This window comes from Palaemon carinicauda, chromosome 42 (assembly GCF_036898095.1).
Source record: "Palaemon carinicauda isolate YSFRI2023 chromosome 42, ASM3689809v2, whole genome shotgun sequence".
Lineage (NCBI taxonomy): Eukaryota > Metazoa > Arthropoda > Malacostraca > Decapoda > Palaemonidae > Palaemon > Palaemon carinicauda.
In genome coordinates, this window is record NC_090766.1 from 8,986,191 (window position 1) to 9,012,639 (window position 26,449).

Below are 26,449 nucleotides of genomic sequence, written 5' to 3' on the forward strand. Positions count from 1 at the left end.
TGCTTCAAATAAGCACGCCTGATAGCCTTGTGATAATAATATGCACAATTGTAATAGTGTACAAATTCAGGCCTTAAATAATATTACACATTTTAAAAGTAATTTGCAATTTCCCTAATGATACAATCCAAGTATTTCCCTTTGGTAAGAACAATCAGATTACATCCAGTCTTGATCTCCCTAAAACTTTGAGAATCTTTTTCGGATATACAAGATCTGTGGTCCTGTATCAGCCAAAGGTTATGAATTTCTTTACGGAGTAAGCCTTTCAAAGAGGGTAAGGGATATGGAAACCTGTCCTCCGAGGTGTAAAGAGCGGATCTGAAAGTTATATATTCGTTTCTTGGATGATTGAACATGTCCCCTATTGGAACTTTACAATGACGAATAGAGAGGATGTAAGGTTGACACCAATTGTATCGGGGATAGTTAATTGTCAGCGAAACTAATCTGGGCGATCTGAATCACAATGGGATTATGGGTGAGGATCACCCAAGAGTAATCAGAAGTTGACAGTCAGGGAAGTCTACTGGATAGACCTGCCAATCATAATTTACATATAAGACCTAGAGCGCGCACAGGGTGTGCTAGCTCACGCAGTCTAAGGTCTCTGGTCAAAGAATTCACTCAATCCTTGACCGTCTTGAACCTTAGGAGGTGCCTAAGAGGCACAGAATGGCGAGGCATTGCAATCTACCTGTTCTAAAACCCTTCAACAGGCTGAACACACCAGGGGTCTACAGTAGTCACCTTACAAGCACTTTTGGGTGTGTCTGTGCAGTCATGCTAGTGCATTTGAAGACACGCACACATTCCGAAGAGCATGCTAGTGCATTTGAAGACTGACGCACACATTCCGAAGAGCTTGTATGCATAAACTATTAAGTGCACACACTGCTAGTTGAGACATGTTACTTACCAACACAGGGATCCTTCGGTGGGTCACCCGTTCCATAAGGAGGCGCGAGGGAGACAATTATATCATGTCTCTTCCATAGGGGTGAACACGTTCAAGTTACTAAAAAAGCAAGCCGATCGCAGGCAAAGTCCAGTGATCAGCATTCCAATCTGGTCAGAGAATGTTGATTCAACAAAGGATACTGTAGTCATCCTTCAGGAGGAAGCTTGTTCTTTCCAACGTCGAAGAAGTACGACTCAAGGGAAGCATATTAGCCTGCCGTTTGACATGTCTCCGACCAAAGGACAACGTCCCAAGACGCTGTAAGTATCACTACCAGGCCTAAGTATAGAGTACAGAAGTAACCATGCTAGAAAACAATTAACCGTAGGATATTCAGCCAATGGAAGAAAGTCTGTTCTTAAGGACTGCTGGTATCAAAGTGACTACTCAGTGAGCATGGAGGGGGGGGGGGAAATCCTCGCCCACCTGCTTGCATCTCTTTATCAAGTTCCCACAGCTATGTTCTCCAGCTTCGCTCTCATACTGCATGTAAAGGATGAAGGTTTCGTATTTGTGCCAGAACAAATGGGATTTTTGGTTGAATATTAAACAATGAAATATAATTATCATTAAGCTCAAGAATCCGAGTCACTGAACCAGCATGATGCAGTATAATGTCCATAGCAAAATATTGCAATAAATTACACTTCAAATATCGTACAGGTCTCGTCTTATATTGTCCCATAGCACAATATTGCAATAACTTACACTTTAAATATCGTACAGGTCTCGTCATATATTGTCCCATAGCACAATATTGCAAAAACTTACACTTCAAAAATCGTACAGGTCTGACAAATTTGCACCCTTTTTACAATGCCTTAAAGGGACCCTTCCCTATGGGAAATACTGATAAAGGAGGGGTGCAGTCCTTGGTGGACGACAATCTTACTGGGTTTCTACAGCGCACAAGAGAGATATCTCTTATAATTTCCTATACGTCTCACTTTCTTCAAAGATTTGAGGTGACAATAAAACTTTTATGGTGGTTATGCTGTAGTTTCAATAAGACCACCAAATTGAATTAATACGAACAAATTTTTAAATCTTTGTAGTGCCATAGCCTCTGTACTATCGTCTTCCACTGACCTGGGTTGGAGTTCTCTTGCTTGAGGGTACACTCGAGCACACTATTCTATCTTATTCCTCCTCTTCTTGGTTTGGAAAAGTTTTCATAGTTTATACAGGATACTTATTTTAATGATACTGTTTTTAAAATATTTAATTTTTCTTTGTTTCCTTTCCTCACTGGGCTATTTTTATAGGATCCTGCTTTTCCAACAACGGCTGTAGCTTGGCAATTAATAAACAATAAATGAAAAAACCAAAACAATCAATTCCATTAAGTTGAATTAAATTTACATTCAAGTATTTCTCATGACTGCCCATTCAATTGCACATTCACAAAGTATTGCAAAAACACTAAGTTGTTAAAATCTACAACCTTTTAACAACTTATCCAATAATGTTTAACCCTTTTACCCCCAGGCTCTTTGGAAATTTCCACCCCCTAACCCTCAAAGGGTTATTTTTTTCCCAGCACATTTTTTTTCAAATTGCTAAGCCTTAATTTTTGTCATAAGAGAGGTCAGGTTGGTCTCATTCTCTTGGAAAATGCCTGAATTTTTTTAAAAAATTATAAATATGAAAAAAATTTTTTTATAGCATTTTTTTACTAGGACGTACCGGTACGTCCATGGGGGTAAAGGGATGGGTTTTGTGAAACGTACCAGTACGTCCTTTGGGGGTAAAAGGGTTAAGCAGCTACAATTTACTACACTATCAATAAAACTTGCACATGGAACGAATGTTTAGAAAGTACTTTGGTTAGTTATATATAATTCTTACACCGATAGAAGCTAGCAAAACAAAACGTACAGCTAACCTTTTTATTTTTTTCCACAATGGCATACAGAATCTTTTTAATTTGCTAAATATTTGAAAGTGAAACTCCTGGTTGTAATGTAATCCCCTCAAAGAGAACAAGAACTTTTTTAACACTCACAGGGAGAAATTACTAGTCCGCTTACTGGTAAAAATGCAGTAAGTGGTATCCATATATATATTATATAAAGTACATACAACAACTAAAGTACATGATATAACTAAAAAGGTGGAATTGTGGCATCAGAGTGATACAAAGTATAGAAATATATATAATCATGATTCCACAATTTTATCCCAAGACCAAGCGTTTCAGTCAACATATTCATTTTTAAAGCAGGGTATTACTTTGTACTTTTATCCAAACACAAAAGTAAGAAATGTGTATAAAAGAAAAATCAAGTATAAAAAAAAAAACTTAGGGAACGGGTTTTGAATGGTGGCGAGAAAGATCTCTACCGCACCATGTTATAAAGGGGATACGCAACATTATGCAACTATTCGCTAAACAAGTGACAATTAGAAAATGCCTATGACAACCTCGAATGTTCAAGCATACAACTGGGGTCCTTTATCCTAATCATGTCAATACAAGTTGTTGTAATATCTGCTTTATTTGGAAATAAAATAAAATAAAATCTTGCTCCACGACTTTCTATACGTAAAGAAAACAACAGAATCCGTAATTCATCTAGGTTTTATCTGCCACTTTCACTTGACTACTGTGCAGACAGTAAAAAAAAAACGAAAAAAAAAAAAGTCACCCAAAAAAAATATTCCTACAAAAGACCTTCACTTCTTAATCTAATCTTCTTCGGTCCCGTCGTGGCCATTCTCCTGCGGTGTTCGTGATCGGGAACGCGAGTGCGACCGGGACCTAGACCTTCGGGATCTGGATCTGGAACGAGAACGGCTCTCTCTCTGGGGTGATGGTGACCTCGAACGCATGTGAGCGTCTTCGTCTTTTTCATAGGGACTTCTAGACCGTGATCTACTTCTAGAACGGCTGTGTCTATCATTTTCCTCTTTGGGTTTATCCTCTGGTTCTTTGGATGGTTCGCGAGACCTTGACCTCGAGCGACTATCCCTGTCGTGTGACCTCGACCTTGACCTCTTGGCATCGCTGAAAGACAAAGAGTAGAATTACTAAAGGATATTAACCACTTGCCGCATTTCTCGTAAAATGCCTCCAGAAATCACCTTACAACTTATCATTAAGATCAAGTTGTATAAAGGGATTTTGACAACCAACACTTAAATACTCTAGGAAAGCACTACCAATCACCAAACCTAAAATATAAGCCTACAATAATTATTTAATCAATAAATTTTGTATGAAAATGTGTACATACAATAATTTAGGAAATATCACCGGAATTCTATCAGGAACATTTGGCAACGTTGCTTACATGTAAACAAACACTTCAAAACATTGGATGTTACGCTATGTGGTGGCAACTACAACTAGTTTAGTGGTTTTCATAATGTAAAAAAGAAACAAAAAGAAACGTGTACAGCCAATTCATATTAACCTAACATTTCATTATACACCCAAAATCTGAAAATTTAGACACGAAAAATCAAACTTGAAAGCAGACAAGAAATTACTGTTATGGTAGGTTATAAAATCCTTTATTTCTTCTTTCCCCAAAACTACTTTCCTAATCATGGGGTTCGTCTTACCACTTGTAGTGTCTTAGGACGCGGGAACTATTCAAGCAAATAAACTAAAGATCGTGCCTCCATAACAATTATTTCTTATCAATTTAGTTATAAAAAATGTACCCGGTAAGATGCTTAAAGATCGTGCCATAACAATTATTTCTTATAAATTTAGTTATAAAAATTGTGACCGGTAAGATGCCCCACCAAGGACAACCATTCAAATAGTAAATAACTTTAAACTCAAAGGTCCTTGACTTATATCGAGATAAAAACATAACCTAGCTGAAATCGTATACCTCGGATATTGGATCAAAAGTTCATACATACAAACATATACCAAGGCACTTCCCGCCATTTTTGGGGGTAGCCGACATCAACAAATGGAACAAAAACAAAAAAGGGGACCTCTACTCTCTACGTTCCTCCCAGCCTAACAAGGGACTCAACAGAGTTCAGCTGGTACTGCTAGGGTGCCACAGCCCACCCTCCCACATTATCCACCACAGATGAAGCTTCATAATGCTGAATCCCCTACTGCTGCTACCTCCGCGGTCATCTAAAGCATCGGAGGAAGCAGCAGGGCCTACAGGAACTGCGTCACAATCGCTCGCCATTCATTCCTATTTCTAGCACGCCCTCTTGCCTCTCTCACATCTATCCTCCTATCACCCAGAGCTTTCTTCACACCATTGCAGTATATATTTTCTAAATTGCTCTATCAACCTTAATTTTCGTCATAGAGAGGTCAAGTTGGTCTCATTCTCTTGGAAAATGCCTGAAGTTCCTCAAAAAATTATCAAAAATATGGAAAAAAAAAAATTAAATAGCATTTTTTGCAGGAACGTACCGGTACGTCCAATGGGGTAAGGGGACGAGTTTTGTGAAACGTACCGGTACGTCCTTTGGGGGTAAAAGGGTTAACAAATGCGACAATGCATACCTCGACTTGGACCTTGACCTAGATCTTGACTTGGACTTGGATCTTGACCTTGATCTTGATTTTGACCTGCTTCTAGACCTTGAATCTCTGGACCTGGACCTACTCCTTGACCTGGAGTGTGACCGGGTTCTGCGAGAGCCTCGTGAACGAGACCTACTCCTTGAACGTGACCTTGATCTGAAAAAGAAATTAAGTTTATTAAAAATTAAAACAAAATTTCTAGCGATCGACTGAAGAAAAAATACTGTTAACTAGACCTTGACCTCAAAAATTACATTTTTTACGAATTCAAGATATATATAAAATTCTTAAAATTTTAAACTGGAGAAAAATTGTGTGAAAATTAAGTACATTATGAATAAATACATAAAAATCTTATAAATTTCAAGCTACTGACTGATCGCAAAATTACGTTGATCTGAAAAAGTTAATTTCAAATTGAATTAAAAATCAAATTCTCATAAACTTCAAGCTATTGAATAAAAATAAAGTTAACTAGACCTCAATCTGAAAACAAAATTACATTTATTACAAATTCAAGAAAAACATATTCTTCAAAAATTTCAAGTTATCGTCTTAAAAAAAAAAAAAAAAAAAAAAAAAAAGAAGTTTCCACGGCACCTGGAACGAGAATACGATCTGCCTCGTGAGCGAGACCTGCGGCGCGATTTGGACCTGGAACGCGATGGGCGATCTTCTATCAAACGAATCCTCCGTCCATTGAGCTCCGTGTCGTCGAGCTCTCTGATGGCGCGTTTCATGTCTGACCGGGTTGCGAATTCAACTACTCTGTAAGGAGTTTCGTAAAAGTTAAAAACAAGTAATTCGTGTAATACAGTAGGTCCTCTACTTACAGATGTATTAGGTTTTGAGAAGTTGTTTGTAATTTAGATACTCTTTAGATTGTTGGTCAAGGTGAGCTTAACATGAATCGAATGCCTATGATTCCCAGCTATAAAACATCAACAAATTGTCTTGTTTCATATAAAATTAATGTCTGGTGGTTAGAAATTTTGTACTTCTTTATCTTATCTTCATTATTTTCAGTAGAATGTAAGTTAAGGACCTCCCGTAACGTCAATAATAGCAATTCCTCAAAAACATTTCCCGGTAATAACCACGAGGGAAAAAAAAACATACCCTTCATACCGACGATGTTTGTGAGCGTCTGCAAATGTGATTTCTCCTGCTTTACGCATGTAGTCCTTAAGATCCTGCAGCATTGAGAAAAAGGAGAAGATTAGTGGACCTCATCATTCAGTTATTTTCAAGTCAAATGAACCATTTACTCTAATTAGCTGACTACCAAAAAGGACTTGAAATTAATATGCCTAATCATGAGGAACCTATGATAATAGCTTTGTCATTTGTGTGAGAAATCTGATAGGTCACAGTCAATTAAATATCTCAAAGATGTTTAGCTAAGCTATCTCTGACACAAGTCTCTCTGAGCATTCTTTCTTTTTTTTAAACATGTTTCTGTGCTAATTTCCATTTAGTCTGTCAACAGACAGTCATGCACATGTGTTGAACTGCCATGCCCACCCTCCCTAACCAACTGAAAGATATGAGATGTAGAATTCAGAGAAAATAATTAAAATTTGTTCTATATTTCCAACAGTGAGATCTGTGACCGCCCCATCACCAACATGCTTCTCTTACACCTCTACCTTTCTCTTATTCCCAGGTTTTAAGATGATAGATTTGAAATCTAGCTATCCTGAACTGTATATTCAATGTGGCCTAGCATTTATAAAATGGGAAAGCTAAATGTAAAATGACAATGAAAAGGATGATGCTTCTTCAGCTACAACACGGAACTATTGCAAGCATTCATACAAAAAGATGAAAATAAAAAAAATTCTTTATAAAAACAAAATAAGAACCAAGGAGGAAATGAAGGAAAAGCAAAGAAAGGGACTTTCTCAAACCACTGATGATATAATCATTATGAATGAAGTCAACAGCAAGTAGTTATACCCTAACGTGGGCGTAACTCATGCTACGCAGTATATTGGTCACAGGCCCTCGGTCCAGCTGGGTGGGACGGGCCGGCCCCCTGGGACACTGTGGGACAGCAGGGGTACGTCCGGGTGTTCTTGGGTAACCTCCCGGGCCTCTCCCGTCCACCTCACTTCTCACTCACCGGGTGTGGGGGGGGCCATCTTAAAACATAGGCGCACAGTTTAAAATAGATTGCTGCAGGATGATGCATTGCAAACACACACACACAGTAACTCATAAACCTACTACTTCATCGCCTACTCACACCACACTAGTTCTATTTTAATAATTTTTATAAGATCAATCCCTGTGATAACTCTACCACAAGTATATATTTCCTTTTTTTAAAATTTCACCAATCATGTAAATGCATTAGTTATTATGTATATATATACAACCTAACAATCTCACCCTGACATTAAGAAAGGGCATTTCCTTTTTCCTTGACACTTTAATTTTATCCAAGCAATATATAATTTTGAGTCCATTCATGTTCCTAATTATTCCTCTTTTTGGTAATGAGTAAAAAGCATAAACCTTAAAACTACAGGAGCTTCATGAATTTTATTACCTAAATGTTTCTGACTAAGCCTGAAAAATATCCTGATTATTTTGTCTCTAAAAACTTATCAGCAATTTATTTCTTTAACTATTAGTCATGAAAATTTCTTCTTGTTGAAGTGAAATCAATTCTACTAATCCTTTATTGTTCAAAGACTACTGCTTATAAATTCTAGTAATAAATTATGAAAAGTAATAATTTAATTATTTCAGTATAAATACTACTAAACATTTGCCACAACACTAACCACATTCATTCTTGAAAAAGGAAAAATGTACACACATTCATAGGTCAACCTTGACTTACACCAGCCTACACACATTTTCACTCAAGTTATACAGCCAAAAAGGGTTTTCCAATTAAGACTATACATATAATAATCTACCATTTTCAAAAATGCTCTTCAAACTCCTGTAGCATTTAGTCTAACTTAAAAAATTAGGAAAATACAAATCTAAATTGGACTAGAGTAATTAAATGAATGGGACTCAAAAGGCAGTATTTACAACTCTGAGAATGTGCACTTCAACCTTGCTGGATAATTTTCTTCCCTTCATGACAAATATAATGTACTGTGCTTACATTATACCGTATTCAACATGCAAACATACTTTTTAAGTTTATGAACATATACTATAGCATTAATATTTCAAAAAATTTTATAAGTAATTTTCTTAAAACTTTTGCTTGAAAGCTGGTATGACAAGTAACTAAAAAATTATGACCAGCTAGAGATGATACACCCCAGGGTATATCGCAACTCTTTTATAAACAGTAGAAAAAAATATTCTTACCTAACACAGCATAACCCAGACAGTACATGGCACTACACCCACCCTTCAACCAGGTACAGTAGTTTTGTTTTACATTTTTTACACCACCAGAATACCTCCAGTCGATGGGTCCTTAGTTTAGGAAAACTAATTTGGAAAATTGTGCCCAAGGCTTATCGGTTTGTCTTTGTGCTTCCCTGTATTGGCAGTACCAGACTGTAATAGCACAAAAATAAAGGATAAGATGATTCAAAACATTCTATCTTCAGCCTAGACACTGGCTTTTTTTTTTTATAAACATTAAGAGGCATTCTAATTCCATTGCAATCAACATTCATTAAACGAAACCCTAGGCATTGTTAAAATGTATCTACCTAATTTTCAATCATGTTTTGGACATTCCAAGATTTTTTTTCTCAAATCCAATTTTTCTTAATAGTCTACATCAACAATAAACTTTCAAAAGTACACTTATTCATGATGAAAAAAAAAGAACATTACAGGACTACTGACAGTACAATACAATCAAAACATCTCCAATCACAATTTCAAAGAATTGCAGTTAGTCCAGAGCAGAGCTACGCTAAGACCAATAATACCTGAGAGAGTGAGATAGAGAGAGATGTCTTTTTTACCTCACCACAGCACGACAAGTCTTGACCCGACTTATTAAGTTTGGGATCCTGACGCACCCAGGCAGGGAGAGAGGGGGAATCTCGGGCACAAGACGCTTCTCATCCAAGTAAATTCTGAACGACCGTTACTTTTACTTTTGCCCCTGCTGTGAGAATCTGAAACTTAACTGTTAAGAACTACATTACCACTTTTCCAAAAAAATTTTATGCAGAATTTAAATCCATATTCTCTACAACTACCGAATCCACCTTCGTCCCCCAAACAGCGTGTGAGACACCACCGCGAGCCCTCGATAGATGGTTGTGGAAGGAAGTTGTGGGGGGAGCAGAGACCAGTGATTGGGACCCACCTGCCAGCTTATGCGAGACGACAGGTTTTCTACGATGACTCGATAAGGCGTCCTTGTTGGTGGGCCGTACCTGCGGTGAAGGTCACTTGGCTTACTCCACTTCGCTCTTTAACAAGTGAATAACAATGTTTTACCAAAAGTTAAAATTTCACAATTGAGAACCAAAAAAATATTTGGTTTTATAGCCTTACAATAAACAAAATATATTGCTACACATAATGACAAATAATCTTAAGAGAAAATTTTTATGTTACAGAAATATTAATGGAATGAAAAATAAAAATTCACTGTACAGAACATTTTTTAAGAAAATCAGTACCTTGTAACTTAATCATGAACAAAAGTTAAAGAATAATTTGGTCTGTATGGACTATAATCACCCAAACTATTGAACATATAGTTTACTTTAATAGTTTTGAACTAGTTTCAATTTAGCTAATACTTTTAAAATCACATGAATACTAAATAGCCTTGCAAACATATTAATGATCTCGACCAATGTTACACCAATAGTTTACAAGTATCTATAGAAATCAGAGCCTGGGATGAAGTCGGTAACCAGGCCAAGAATTGAAATCTATTAGCAATAAATTCTTAAAAGGGGAAATAAAATCATTATGCAGGTCAACTTATGGGTATAAACAGAAAATCCACAAAACAGGAATGGAAGCAAAAATCAAATTAAAATATGGGATGCAACAAGCATTACATTAAAATAAAAAACCCTAATTTTCACCAACCGAGGTTCATCTTTGTGAATGTTTTACAGGTCCCCAACTTACATAAATCCAGATACAAGATAAAGAAATATTGTGATAAAACTATCATTCAATGCAGAAAGCAAAATGACAATTGTAACAACCTGATATCTATTTTATATGAAACCCAACTATTCATTGACGTTTGGGTGCTGTTTAGGGATGCAATCTCATTTATGGTGTGACGTTAGACATTATTTTACTTTGGTACGCGATCTCAATAAAAAAAAACTAATGGTCCTTGCTTCGCCGTGCGCTTGCTTCGCTCCAAAAAATAAAAACATCAAGCTCTCCGAATGTACTGGAAAGCGGTAATCTTGAACTTCGCACGCTAACATCAATGATTGGTTAATATTTCTTAATTATTCCTGGTATATATTGGCACTTCCCCCAATTTTGGGGGGTAGCCAACATCAAACAAATGAAATAAAAAAAGGGGACCTCTCCTCTCAAGCTGGGAGGAACGTAGAGAGGAGAGGCCCCCTTTTATGTTTCATTTATTTGATGTCTGCTAACCCCCAACATTGGGGGAAGTGCCTTGGTATATGGTATATGCATGTATGAATATATTGTTTAGAAAATCTAATGGTTCTTGCTTCTCAGCACGATATCGCTACTATCAGGTGAAATCGCATACAAAAGCAAACGCACGACTGAGATCGCATGCCAAGACAGCACAGACTTTTGTAGCGGGAAATCATAGACATGAGATTCAGGTTACGGCCACCCTAGGCCAAAATTTGCCTTAGAAACAGCTTTCCGGAACTTATTAAGTTTGTAAGTTAAGGACCTGTATATCTAAAAGTACCCTAAAAGAATTTGTTAGGACTAAACAATGAAATTTGAGTACTTTTCACTGAGAGAATGCAGTACAGCTTTGGAAAATGTTGAAAGATTGTGTCCACATGAAATCTCCCCGACATACTCTTGGAATGAATCTAGTACATGTGTTTGTTGTACTATCTAGAAACTACTTAGAATTACATTGAAATATTCTTAAATCATTACGATTATCTAATTGGAACTATAAAAACTAATCAAAATCTTTTAACCTTCAAAGAATTGTTTTTATAACACATACCTTACTCCACAATGTAATAAATTCAAAACTAATTAAAAAAAACCTAGATTTAAAAGTTATTGATGCTACCTGTAGTAAAAACAATCGCATGAGGAACCGTGTTCCCGTATTTGACCATCAAACAATTCAACACCCAAAGGAGAAATGTACGTGCTACAAACCAGGATGGCATAAAAGGTATAAGCATACTGTCAAATTTTCATACCTTCCACCAATAACAAATAGATGGGAAAAAATCCACAAAAACCAGCGATTTTCCTTCTACAATCGACTAACCTTTATGTACATAATGAAACTTATTATTTGCAATTATTCAATATATTGAAACAATTAACCAGACCACTGAACTGAAGGTAAAAAAGAAAACCTTTATGTATTTGTTATCAATCTTCATAAGAGTTATAGATGCTTTTATATATACTTTTTGACGTATCTGAACTTTTGTTACTGAATACGTTCCAATCAATGGAATGTTTTATACTAGTAACTACAGGTAGTTCAAAACGAGCTTAAGTATAAGACCTAATAATTACAACTATTTTTTTTATAATTGCTTCCCTGCCTTTGAGCCTTATGCAGTTAATGGTTAGAGAACTCAAATCTTTCAGAAAGGTCTTCTAGCATATAGGCTCCTTTCAAATACAGCCATCGGTGTACTTTTTTTTCCCAATGACAAACACTTGGATATAGAAAAAACCAACTGAAATCACAAACTCCAAGAAATTGCATAAATGAAAAACTTGATATTGCCTCTAACGTTCATAATGAAAAACTTGATATTGCCTCTTAACGTTCATAAGGAAAAACATGATATTGCCTCTAACGTTCATAATGAAAAACTTGATATTGCCTCTAACGTTCATAATGAAAAACTTGATATTGCCTCTAACGTTCATAATGAAAAACTTGATATCGCCTCTAACGTTCATAATGAAAAACTTGATATCGCCTCTAACGTTCATAATGAAAAACTTGATATCGCCTCTAACGTTCATAATGAAAAACTTGATATCGCCTCTAACGTTCATAATGAAAAACTTGATATCGCCTCTAACGTTCATAATGAAAAACTTGATATCGCCTCTAACGTTCATAATGAAAAACTTGATATCGCCTCTAACGTTCATAATGAAAAACTTGATATCGCCTCTAACGTTCATAATGAAAAACTTGATATCGCCTCTAACGTTCATAATGAAAAACTTGATATCGCCTCTAACGTTCATAATGAAAAACTTGATATCGCCTCTAACGTTCATAATGAAAAACTTGATATCGCCTCTTAACGTTCATAATGAAAAACTTGATATCGCCTCTTAACGTTCATAATGAAAAACTTGATATTGCCTCTGACGTTCATAATGAAAAACTTGATATTGCCTCTGACGTTCATAATGAAAAACTTGATATTGCCTCTAACGTTCATAATGAAAAACTTGAACCAATATTATATAATATAATGCAATGAACAAGACACATGCAATATGAAACGGAATGCGAGTCAGGCAAAGCCTACCCTGGCCCATTTTTTTTTATTTAAGTTGAGGACTTTCTGGATTGCAAATACTAGAAGGCATTGGATATTCCTATATACTGTATCTATAGTCCTAAAAATTAGCTGGAGGATTGAAGAAAATACATAAATTGCATCGCATTCTAGATGACCTTAACCTTTTTACCCCCAATGGACGTACTGGTACGTTTCACAAAACCCATCCCTTTACCCCCATGGACGTACCAGTACGTCCTTGCAAAAAACTGCTATTTACATTTTTTTTGGATATTTATGATAACTTTATGAGAAACTTCAGGCATTTTCCAAAAGAATGAGACCAACCTGACCTCTCTATGATGAAAATTAAGGCAGATAAGAGCAATTTAAAATATTGCAAAATATGCTTGAAAAAAAAAAAGGCCTGGGGGTTAAGGGTTGGAAAGTTCCATATGGCCTGGGGGTTAAAGGGATAACAACCAACACGTATTCAAGAATCGATTCTTCCAGCAAGCGTTGTGGTCTAGTTTTTCAGCTCGATGGTCTGATTAAGTATTGCAATAAGAAAAGCCACCTTAACCCCCCCAAAAAAACAAAAACAAAAAAAGGGCAAAGGTAAACCGTTACAGAAAAAAACAATAAAATTAAGCTAGGTCAGGCATTGTGGATTTTTTAAACCATCAAAAGAGTATGATTTAATTGGGAGGATAACACTGGGGGATTATCAATCAAAAATATTACACCTGAATGTTCTGACAGTTGATTTATATACAGCATCTGTAAAACTGAATACATTTTACATAACTGTACGGGACACAAAATAATTTTACTTATGGATGAAAGCTAGGTTGCCAACATTCTACTGGACGGGAATATATTGAAGGTTTATGACAAGCAATAATTTAATTGAAAAGGTTAAAAGCCTTTAACTACAGTGGATACCTATTATCTTCACCCAGCTATTGTTAATCGGAGCTTTACCTATAAAGGACAGGCTTCGCCGTTTTAATATATTTTAAACTAGAAGTCATGGATGCAATATGAGGCTACATACAAAAATTTCACTTGGGGAAAGATCTCACTATTGACTCCCTTTCCAAAACTTCTGAAGCTGGACATTCCTCACCTCTCAAGCCAAGCTGGACGTCTGTCTCGTTCTCGGTCACGGCCACCATAACCTGAATATCCACCTCTCCTTGGCAAACCTCTGGCATGTTCTACAGTAACCCTATAAAAAAAAGGAGGCATATTAATTACAATATCACAAATTTTTAAGTCATTTGTATTTTTCCTAACATACTTACCTAGAACTACCTTCTTAGGAGTTACTGGTTAACTCTACCTAACCGACCAGCTTTTTGTATAGTTTATCTCCCTCTTCTCGTTTTCTACGGGGTCAACCTCTGGCAGTGTGGTACATGCCCGAGGCGACCCCGGGGTCAGGCAGCGTGCTAGCTCAGGTCGACAGCATGTTTTTGTCTACACTAGATTTCTGGGAACTTTCATCTTGCATAAATTAGTGAAAGCACAAGGTCTTCAACATTTATTATTATTATTATTACTAGCCAAGCTACAACCCTAGTTGGAAAAGCAAGATGCTGTAAGCCCAAGGGCTCCAACAGGGAAAAATAGCCCAGTGAGGAAAGGAAATAAGGAAATGAATAAATGAACAATATATCAATCTAAAAACAGTAACAGCATCAAAACAGATATGTCCTATATAAACTATTAACGTGAAAAACAGATATGTCATATATAAACAATAAAAACTCATGTCAGCCTGACCAACATGAAACCATTTGCTCCAACTCTGAACTTATGAAGTTCTACCGATTCAACTACCCGATTAGGAAGATCATTCCACTACTTAGTAACAGCTGGAATAAAACTTCTGGAATACTGTGTAGTATTGAGCCTCATGATGGAGAAGGCCTAGCTATTAGAATTAACTGCCTGCCTAGTATTACAAACAGGATAGAATTGTCCAGGGAGATCTGAACGTAAAAGATGGTCAGAGTTATGAAAAATCTTATGCAGCATGCATAATGAACTAATTGATCAATGGTGCCAAAGATTAATATCTAGATCAGGAATAAGAAATTTAATAGACCGTAAGTTTCTGTCCAACAAATTAAGATGAGAATCAGCAGCTGAACACCAGACAGGAGAACAATACTCAAAACAAGGTAGAATGAAAGAATTAAAACACTTCAGAATAGATTGATCACCGAAAATCTTACAAGACTTTCTCAATAAGCCAATTTTTTGTGCAATTGAAGAAGACAGACCTAATGTGTTTCTCAAAAGTAAATTTGCTGTCTATGTGATGCAGTTGTAATAAAAGGAAAAAGTTTTAAACCTTAGGTACTAAGATTTCCAAACCTTGCCCAAACATGCTAGCTTTATACAAAAAAAAAACTTTCAAAATATAATTGATCAAAATTCTATAAAAAGCAAGTAGAAAATATACTTTTAAGAAAAATGAGTTGAGGTTTGCATCCTTCTCAAAGTAGAAAATATACTTTTAAGAAAAATGAGTTGAGGTTTGCATCCTTCTCAAAGTAGAAAATAAACTTTTAAGAAAAATGAATTGAGGTTTGCATCCTTCTCAAAGTAGAAAATATACTTTTAAGAAAAATGAGTTGAGGTTTGCATCCTTATCAAAACAACCAAAAACCACAAGAACTTCACAAATAAAAATGTTCCAATAACCAGACAAGACTAGCATAAAGAACACTTGAATACAATATTGGATTTTAAATGCATGAAGGTAGACTCGGGCACAATATTCTAAGTTTTCTTTGTTATTTTGAGATTTTCATCCATTAGATTTTAAATGCACGAGGGTAGACTCGGGCACAATATTCTAAGTTTTCTTTGTTATTTTGAGATTTTCATCCATTAGATTTTGTTCATTATGTCTCGTAGTTTATTTTTCTCATTTCCTTTGCTCACTGAGCTACTTTCCCTGTTGGAGCCCTTGGGCTTATAGCATACTGTTTTTCCAACTAGGGTTGAAGCTTTGCAAGTGATAATAAAAGTAATAACACATTATCTGTCACTTATTGAACACTGAATGTATATTGATAAGAATGCTCTAAGTGTTTTAATTACTAGTAGTAAGGGAGGCATTCCATTAAAAGGGTACAAAGCAAGAATAACCTAAAGTAGAAGGCTAAAATAAGTTTGATGTGGATTAACAAATCTGAAAAATTGTCACTTATTCATTAAAAACTTTTTGTTGCTCCATTCTCCACTATCTACATTTTAAGGAATGTGATTTAACTTTCATTACTTGTAAAGGTAAATTGTTTAACTTCCCATGGTCTTATCTAAAAAGTTGACTAAGGACTACTTGGAGAGAGTGTGTCTTCATCCAACAAGTCAATCTCCAAGATTAAGAAATCTCTACCAACAAGGGTCTAGTCTCCGTGATACATTCGCTAACGATTCAATAGACGGGGGCACAAAGGTGCGGAGGAAGAATGATTTACCGAAAATTTAAGCTTTTGTCACTGAATTATATTCTGTTGTTACCAGATTATGTTATGTCACTCTTGGAGGTCTAGTTCTCATAAATAAGTCCATATTTACGAGAACTTTAAACCTCCAAGAGTGACATAACAATCTGTAACAACAAAATTATACCAATAATTAGCAATCATTTCAGAATGAGGTGCCCATCACACTGTTAAAATGGAGCAATCTTTCAATCATCCATGATACAAAACCAACATTACCCAGTCTACAAAAAATAAAAAGTTTAAAAGTACACATTAAAGTTACATCACATTATCTACTTCAATGGTGGAAGAGTAAGGGTCGGCAAAAGTTAATGGGTATGTAATCCAGTTTCCCTTAACTACTACTAGTTCTTCATGTTGAAGATACTCCCATATGATTCTCTTTTGATAAAGTATGTAGTTGAAACCGTAAAAAAATCAATCAGTGTCTACATTACCTCTCGCCCAGAAGCTCACGTCCATTCATTTCATAGACAGCATCGTCGGCATCTCGTTCATCCTCAAACTCCTGCAATCAACAGACTTACTTTTGTAAACACATCAGATAAAGTTAGATTGAAAGCACACCCAAGCGATTCGAAATCAAAATATATTACAGTATATGTTCAAGTACTTTTGGGCATAACAAAACCTTGAATAAAACATTATCAAAACACATCAGATGAAGTTAGCTTGAAAGCACACCCAAGAGATTTGAAATTAAAATATATTACAGTATATGTTTCAGTAGTTTTAGGCATAACAAAACCTTGAATAAAACATTATTAAAATATAAAAGGGACTTACTACAAAGCCATATCCATTTTTGAGTAAGCAATCTCTTAGTCTTCCGTATCTTTTGAAGAAACGCTCGAGATCTCTCTCCCTGCAGTTGTAGTGCAACCCACCCACGTACACGCGTGCCATTTTCATATTAACAATTTATCTGTAAGAGAACAAATATTAATTCAGACCTACAATTAGGATAAGTCAATTGAGAACATTATGTAACTATCAGACCAGCATCGTACACAATGGCAGGACATCTGGTAGGTGTTGGAAAATTATTAAAAATAAAGAGTACTATCGTTCAAAGCAAAATTATTAAAATGTAAATTTTTTTAAATAATTAACCCTTTTACCCCCAGGCTATTTGGAAATTTCCAACCCTTAACCCCCAAGGGGTTATTTTTTTCCCAGCACATTTTGCAGCATATAGTTTTTAAATTGCTCTAACAGCGTTAATTTTTGTCATAGAGAGGTCAAGTTGGTCTCATTCTCTTGGAAAATGCCTGAATTTTCTCAAAAATTTATCAAAAATATGAAAAAAAAAGTTTTATAGCATTTTTTTGCAAGGACTTACTGGTACGTCCATGGGGGTAAAGGGATGGCTTTTGTGAAACGTACCAGTACGTCCTTAGGGGGTAAAAGGGTTAATTATCAATTGAATAATTCCTGCAATATGATTAAAAATTTAGTTTTTCACTTTTTAATAGTAAAAACTATTTCTACAAATGTAGTGTTTTTGAAGTGCCTATCCTTTTGACTCTCATAATGAGGGAAAGTAAACAAGAAATAATAAAGCATATCCTATCGTTGTGACACTGCTTACAAATAAGTTCCCCCCTTAAGTGTCGGTGAAAACATTTGAAGTGCCCCGTAAGAAAAATATCACAAAATTTAAAGCGATTTGGATTTTTTCCTAACCCATACAAATGGGAGACCTTAAATAAGTATACCATCGACGAAGCTGAAAAAGCCGTTATTTCTATCAATACTGTATAAACGTAATTGGTCGCCAGATGGCGTGCAAGCCCTGCCCACCGGACAAGCAGAGCTCCCTTCAATTTGACATACGGGCATGTGAGATAGTCAAGGCAACAATACAGATTTGTGGTTTTTATGTCTACGAAAACAATGCGAAACGTATCATTAAGAGAAAGTTCCTATAACCAAACCTGAGGATCAAAAGTCCTGATTACTGTTAACCTCCTTACATCTGTGGTATAGGGATGGAACTAGAGTTAGAGTAGGCCATTACTAATAGGTCAATGAAAAATAAATATCCATAGAATATTTGTCCCATGCATGGACAAAATGATGTATGACAAACTGCATAAGAAATACTAATTAATTCTGCAACCCTTCACAGACGCAACTGCAAGCCGGAATAGTGTCTGTCAGATCGTAATGGGACGCCTCCGAATAAGATTCATACAGTGTGCTTTTAAGAGTTCCAAGGAGCTTCATGACGTCCCACTCAGGAAGTAGAAGTTCCTATAGTGGGCCAAGACTGTTCATCAGGGGCCTTACCCTGCTGCCAGACATAGCTAGGTCCTCTACATTAGCATACCCATATGTACCTGAATGGCATATGGGCAGTTGTTGTTGACCATATCAACATTTAATGTACCAGGCTGTCTACCATATTCACGTTCAAGAACTGTCTTTGCAATGGCACCTCTATTAATAATCAATGACATAGTTGCAATGTTATTCTAATTTTCCCCTAAAACCTGCTGTACATCACCCTAAACAATAGCTTTCATTTAAACCAACCCAAGAGAATCACTTCTAGTTATGCTAGTCTTCGCCTATGATTACCAGAGGGTCCCTTACCGTAGACAAGTCATTCAAAAACCTAACAAAATGGTTAATTGACTAGTATATTTCCATTCCTTTAATATATAACATGGTTCAACAGGTAGCTGGCTGCACCTCTGATGTAGAACACCTAAAGAAAGTTCAAGCAGGGAGAAACTGAGTAAAAAGATTTTAGGTACGACGGACCTTAGCACCCAACTCCTTCTGAGGGTTGTATTTAGCTGGTTAGGACAGGCGTAAACTCTCTTATTAATTGTCAAATCAATTCTACTTAAACAGGGAAAATGTTCATCTTGGTCTGAAAGATAACATGAAGCTAGTTTTAAGATTTAGTGTTATCTTGCCAGGTGTGAAGCCAGTTGGGAAGCAAAAAACCGGGTTGGCACTTGCCACTTAGACTTGGGTAAGTTAAGGATACAGCAGTCTTGTAACAATATATGAATGTTGTGATATAGATTTTGTAGGCAATTAAGAGTATGAATGTTGTCTGGTACGCTGTCTAAGTTTGTGAATAGGTTGTTTATGTTTGGGCATGTCACGTTAAGGGTCTCTTCCGATTTCTCCCCCGCTCTCCACATTTTGGCTCGTCAATGCTGTATAACTTTTTTAATAAACTAATGTTAATTACCCCTAAGCTTATCAACGAGAACCCTTAACAGTCTAAGGGTACCCCATTGGTTGGTAAGTAGGTTAGATTACAGCTCCCACAATAACTTTGGATGCAAAAAAGACTGGTACATGGTGTATTCTTCATTGTCTTGAATAATTCTGCTATTAACAGGTGGAAAACCATTGGTTTCAAATATGGTGGTCGCTACCCAAACTGCTCAAAATACCTAAGTTCTAATAGAAACTATGACTTATATAAAGAAAACAGGAAAATGCATATTGTATGTGACTGTCTCATCATTGTACACACAATAAACCAACAAAATATTGTATTTTGAGTAGTAATTGCCTCAAAAATTACATCTGTTCGCCATGAAAAAGTTCAAACATAAATGGCTACTAATATTAGGGAAAAAATTGCACAATTTGTACTTGACTGTCTCATCATCCCACATACTAAACCACCCAATTATGTGTTCTTGAATCCGAACATGCCATTATTACCCTAGACAACTTTCTTTGCCATTAACATACGTCCATATCGCAAAAGCCACAGGAAAATGAGATTGTCGTAACATTCTGCACAGCAAACCACATATTAACCATTATAATGTGGGGGCTTAAAGTTTATCACCAGGAAATTTATGTAAATTAGGCCACGTATTCTTTCGTAAGACGAAAACACCCACCTATAACTAGACTTTACACGCGTATTTTGGAATTGGAACATACAGACAAGTCTGAACTTCACTTCAAACACAACACTTGACAAGGTGTTTTGAGGGCCAACAGAAATTGACTGGGGAAGAAAGGGTACGAAAAAAGCACAGTAAGGAATCAAGACCTACCTTAGGTCTGACCTAAGGTGTAAATTTAGGTTGTGCTGGCCGACGTGATAACGTCTCTAACTGGTGAACGGCAAGACTGCAGATCGAGTTCCGCTCAAACTAGTTAGGTTTCTTTGGTAGCTGCAATCTCGCCATCCTTGCGAGCTAAAGATAGGGGATTTGGGGGAGCCTATGTCTATCTGCTGAGTCATCAGCAGCCATTGCCTGGCCCTTCTTAGTCCTAGGGCTTGGGTGGAGAGAGGGGGCTTTAGAGCTAATCGTAAGTATATATGGTCAGTCTCTAGGACTGTCCTGCTTGATAAGAAAATGTCACGGTCCCCTGCCTCTACCATTCATGAGCGGCCCTTAAACCGTTAATGGTTCCTATTATTTGAGCCCAAAAGCCATGAACTGGGAAAACCTTTGGCATGCAATTGGTGGAGGCATCGGCCTATTAAAACCAACAACAATGTTCAGCGTGTCTGACCTAACAAAACAACCCAAAGCGTACAGTTAAAATTGGCTGGTCAAAATTTACAACCCAAGGGGGTCTTATATTTTTCGAACCAAACCGCTGTCTGGCCTGGGTTACCATTCTTAGTTTCGGCTCCAACAACATAACCGCAATGGGTCAAACCTAAACTATATCAATATCATTCCAATGTGAAGGCATGATTAAATAACTTATACAACTTTAAACACAATTTACCAATGGTTTAGGAATAAAGGCTCATAACACAAGGACTTGAATCGAGTTCGATCGGGTATGCCTCATATGCATACAAATCCAAAATACGATCAAGGTGACCCCTAAAAATGTCTAACCTAACATTGTAATATTGTTGAAATGCTTGAAATATTGACTGCATACATACCACCGATATACTGTATAAATGGAAGAGGGACAAATTGTAATGTGTATTCTCGTATGTTTGAATGTTGGACATGGGCTTATTTTCAATTTCCCATTGTACATCAAAGAGACATGTGTGCCCTACCATATCATGATTAATATTGCTCAAAATAATATTGTTTAGCTGGTTGTTAACCCTTTTTCCCCCAAAAGGACGTACTGGTACGTTTCACAAAACCCATCCCTTTACCCAAATGGACGTACCGGTACGTCCTTGCAAAAAAAATGCTATAAAATTTTTTTTTTTCATATTTTTGATAATTTTTTGAAAAAATTTGGCCATTTTCCAAGAGAATGAGACCAACCCGAACTCTCTATGACAAAAATTAAGGCTGTTAGAGCAATTAAAAAAAAATATACTGCAAAATGTGCTGGGAAAAAAATAACCCCCTGAGGGTTAAGGGTTGGATAATTCCAAATAGCCTGGGGGTTAAAGGGTTAACAACATAATTAAAAGGTTAAGATTGGACTACTAATCATTGAAAATACCTTACTGCCAAAATGTATGAAATATTACTTTTGACTATAATGAATATCCCCGAGAAACATTTCTACCCTAGGCAATAACATAATTGAAATACTGACCGGATCTTAAAAATATAACCAACAGGCTAAGCTTGGACTTTTAATCATTGCAAGCAAGTAAAAATGGCAGGTATTTGTTTACAAGACCACGCTCTTCATATACTGCCAAATTATGCAAAGCTATTGTTTTCCTCTATTACTTTTCCATAATTCAAAAACTATTTGTCATAAGGAGAGGAAAAAAAAAAAAAACTATAGGATTATTTAGAAAACAACTAGCCTGGTTTCCTCACTAAACGACCTGGAACTGACATTGTCAACATAGTCGACAAAACAGAAGTTTGTGATGCCATCGTATATTTGATATACCGAATAAACAAAAATATGTACTAAATTAAAATGGAGTAATTAGCCAAGAACCCCCATTTGCGAATTGGGGATGCATGTATGATAACAGCCACCTTATTTTCAACTTTACCAGAAACTTGTATAGACTAAACACCGTTCAGAATGTTATGACATTTTGAAAACCACCTAATTTGTTGTGAAATTTAAAAGGCAAATGAGCACTATACTCTGCCACGCAATTTCTTACTGCCATAGTTCCAAGAATTTCCTGCAGATGACGTTCTGATCAATTCAACAGCGGCAGAACACTAAACTAATCGGCAGTCACAGCAATTTAAACAACCCAAGCGGACCCACTTGACCTGGGAAATTGCCGAGGACTTTTTTTTTATCCAATCAGAATCCGATATTTCAAAAAATTCAAACAGGGTAATGAGAGAAGGGTCGGAGATGATCTTTCTTTACCCACGCGGCGCGAAGATGGCGACTAATCAGTGTTAAGACATCTGTGAATAGCTTCTTAATTCAATCGATCCGTGAATTGTATATTTTATGTGAATAGCTTCTTAATTCAATCGATCCGTGAATTGTATATTTTATGGACATTAGAGTAATTATTTCATTTTTAATACAATATATATATCTTTAATATATATCAAATGTACGCTGGCATCACAAACTTCTGTTTGGTTGACTATGTTTCAGGTCGTTTAGTGAGGAAACGGAGCCTCTATAGTTTATGGGGACAGGCCTCGGACCAGCCGAAAATAGAGTAAAAAATGTACAAAATCGGCTCTTATTCAAGGGAATGATCACAGAATGAAATAATATTAAATTCACTAAATTTGTTAATGCTTGTCCCAACAACCTACATACTAGGACCACTGCGCAAGAACGTCGGAAACGTCCGAGAAAAATGGACAACTAACCCAAAATTCCCCTCCTAACCTGACCTACAAGACGTGTCCTTACGTTCCTCGTGACCTAACAGCCCCCTGCGACTCTCAACCACTGTCGCTAACATACAAACTCCACAAACCCAACCTAACCGAACCTAGTAGTTCCCAGGTCACAACCCCTAGCCGGGGGCAAGGCCCCGGACCCTCTTCGTAAATCTCGATCCTACACAAAAAAAAACCTATGGGCAGCACCAAATTATATCTTTACCACATTGTAATAATATAAAAGTTACTCAGGATTACCTTAATATCTATAGTTGCGGAAGTCTAAATCCTCAGATTCTTAAGCCATCGCAGGGACCCCTAAAGTCACCCAAGAGCCCTTTTCCAAATAAAAAATTTAAAAAATTACGGGGTAACTTAAGTCCCGTAGGTCTAAAAACCTTATTGTCTTCAAAGCATCAAGCTGATCTATATGAGTAATAAACTAAACACCATCGCTCAAAGAGAAACTATACGGAACATGTCTGTCCATTACGGCGTTTATCATTGGGTAGACCTCGTGTGTAGGTCAATCTCGGGTCGAGGGGGGGGGAGTTAAAATTTTGAAATCACGCGGCCAGCAAAAGTAGGCCTACAAGCGCACGGAAATGAAGGGTTAGTTCGAGTGGTTTGTTTGACACAGGCTTTATCTACCGAAACACCTTAAGTAGATGTTGGCTAACCTAACCTTTGGTTGTATATATAACAAGTTAGTGATCGGCATAATTTCAGGACGTGTCCCAACGAACTAACAATCTTAACAAGGGGTTAAACATGAAGATTGTTGGGATTAGTGAAAACATAAGTCCGAACATCGATAACTGTTCAAGCATGCGCCACCAGCTGATCGGCGAACAGAGCGCCGACAGATGGGTGTTATTATAGTCAGGCAGGAAACAATGCCTGGGGGATATTTTACGATCGAGTAACTTGGCCGTGGCTTCAGCGGACGATGCATTGTAACGCCCTTTCCCTAACCTAACAATTCATGATAATTATCATAGTATCAAATGTCACTATAAATTATGTCCCAAAAAACTACAAACTTAACAAAAGGGGTAAAAATGTAGATTGATGGGACAGTATTAAATTGTAAAATCGAACGGTTCTTAGACTGGGATGACACGGGCTCTACCTACCAGGAAAGTTGGAAACTATGCAGGAGCTACCCGTGACTTGCGTTCGGACGGTGCTGAACTTAGAAAATATTGCCGCGGTAAAGATAAATTATGATATTCAAAATAAAATAACATATGGTATATTGGATCGTAGTAAAGAACATTTTCCCCATAATGAAAAACGATTTGGCGGGTATTAAGAAAGATATCGCCCTGTCCCTAAAAACTACATTCACCCCGCGAATTGTTTTAAATTATGAAACAGTAATATAAGGAAAACAATGTCTACATAATTTGGCTGTATATGAAGAGCGTGGTCTTTTAAACAAATACCCGGATTCTAATTAAAACAAAAAATCCTGTTTAGCATATTGCAGTTTCGCTTACAGTACCTAAAACCCTTTACTCAAATGTAACTGGCTTAAACAACAGTTTAAAGACAGTTCATTTGAATACCACACAATCAGACTGGTACAATACATTTTAAGGTGTTTAGTAAAACATTATAAATGACGCTACTTAACGTTAATATAATTACGATCATTATTGCAAGCTAACTATAACCCTAATAGGACAAGCAAGATGCTATAAACCCAAGGGCTCCATCGGGGAAAAACAGCCCAGCGAGGATACACAAATTAAAAAAGCATTTTACCACCACAAAACATTATCATAATCGTACAAAACACCATAAAATACGTAATTTAGTAGTTAATCTCCTGTAACCCTACTTGGAAAAGCAAGATGCTGTAAGCCAAAGGTCTCAAACAGGGAAAAACAGTCCAATGAGGAAAAATAAATAATTTTGCTGCCACAAAACATCATTATAAACGTACAAAAATCACAAATTACGATATATCGAAGTTAATTTCCTATAACCCTAATAGGAAAAGCAAGATGCTATAAGCCAAAGGGCTCAAATAGGGAAAAAATTCAACGAGGAAAGACATTAAAAAGCTATTTTACCGACTAAACTTTATCATAAACGTCAAAAACGCCACAAAACACATTGAATATTAGTTATTTAACATAAAAAGTTGGTACTGTACGATTCTATAATTTTACCAGAAGGCATCGTAAGCCGTCCTTTAAGGTCGGTCTACGAGCAGACTTCGCCAAAATCGATGTTTGGTATTTTAAGCTAAAACAACACGGTAATTACGCTAAAAACTTATCATATGTAACCGGAATAAAGCATAGATCATATAATTTCCTTAAGAAATATCATTTTAGACGTAAATATACATTTTTTACCAATGCGGCCTTGTCGTACAACACAATATTCAAAATGGCGCCCCAACCTCTCGATGAATCATAACACAATAACCGCATTATCGCCGTTATAGACACAATAAAACACAGTAAAATAACTTACACAAGAAACACAATACACAGAACTTTCGGTTTAACTAATATACATACTCACGATGTCATTCGGGGACTAAAAAGTAGTTTATTTAAAATATGTAAATACACAGTTTTGCTGAACAGCTTCGGTCTCACTCGAAAAGGAATGTCCACGTGCTAACCTCTGGCGGCGACTTTTGGAACTAACTGATGATGCCATATGAAAATATAACATTTTATTTAGACTTTTAATGATATATACAACCTTTATTACACATCAAAATGTATAATTATTCAAAATACTCTTAATTCATAACCATAGAATAGAAAATAAACTTTTAATAGGTGGAAATTATTCATAAAATATTCAACTCTTGGAATCTTTTTCTCAACTAGCTGTATGTAATGCCATATCAAAATATAACATTTTATTTAGACTTTTAATGATATATACAATCTTTATTACACATTAAAATGTATAATTATTTAAAATACTCTTAATTCATAACCATATAATAGAAAATAAACTTTTAATAGGTGGAAATTATTCATAAAATAATCAACTCTTGGAACCTTTTTCTGACATTGACGAAGTGAAATGGTTCAGCG

The 26,449-nt window shown here is 36.3% G+C and overlaps 1 protein-coding gene across 3 annotated transcripts; it reads right to left on the reverse strand.

Moving 5' to 3' along the window:
* Positions 1–2,836: 2,836 nt before the first annotated feature.
* On the reverse strand, positions 2,837–26,036 carry LOC137632934 (serine/arginine-rich splicing factor 6-like). Of its 3 annotated transcripts, none has more exons than XM_068365036.1 (9): positions 25,920–26,036; positions 17,416–17,554; positions 17,067–17,137; positions 14,232–14,333; positions 9,775–9,844; positions 6,591–6,664; positions 6,072–6,239; positions 5,451–5,627; positions 2,837–3,968 (listed from the first exon to the last, which is right to left on the reverse strand). In XM_068365036.1, exons 2-9 carry the CDS (start codon positions 17,539–17,541, stop codon positions 3,650–3,652), a joined length of 1,107 nt encoding a protein of 368 aa, XP_068221137.1. In that variant the 5' UTR covers positions 17,542–17,554; positions 25,920–26,036; the 3' UTR covers positions 2,837–3,649. The 3 variants fall into 3 exon arrangements, with proteins under 3 accessions (XP_068221137.1, XP_068221136.1, XP_068221135.1); XM_068365035.1 differs by having other exon boundaries at positions 6,600–6,664; positions 9,775–9,880; XM_068365034.1 differs by having other exon boundaries at positions 9,775–9,880.
* Positions 26,037–26,449: the final 413 nt, after the last annotated feature.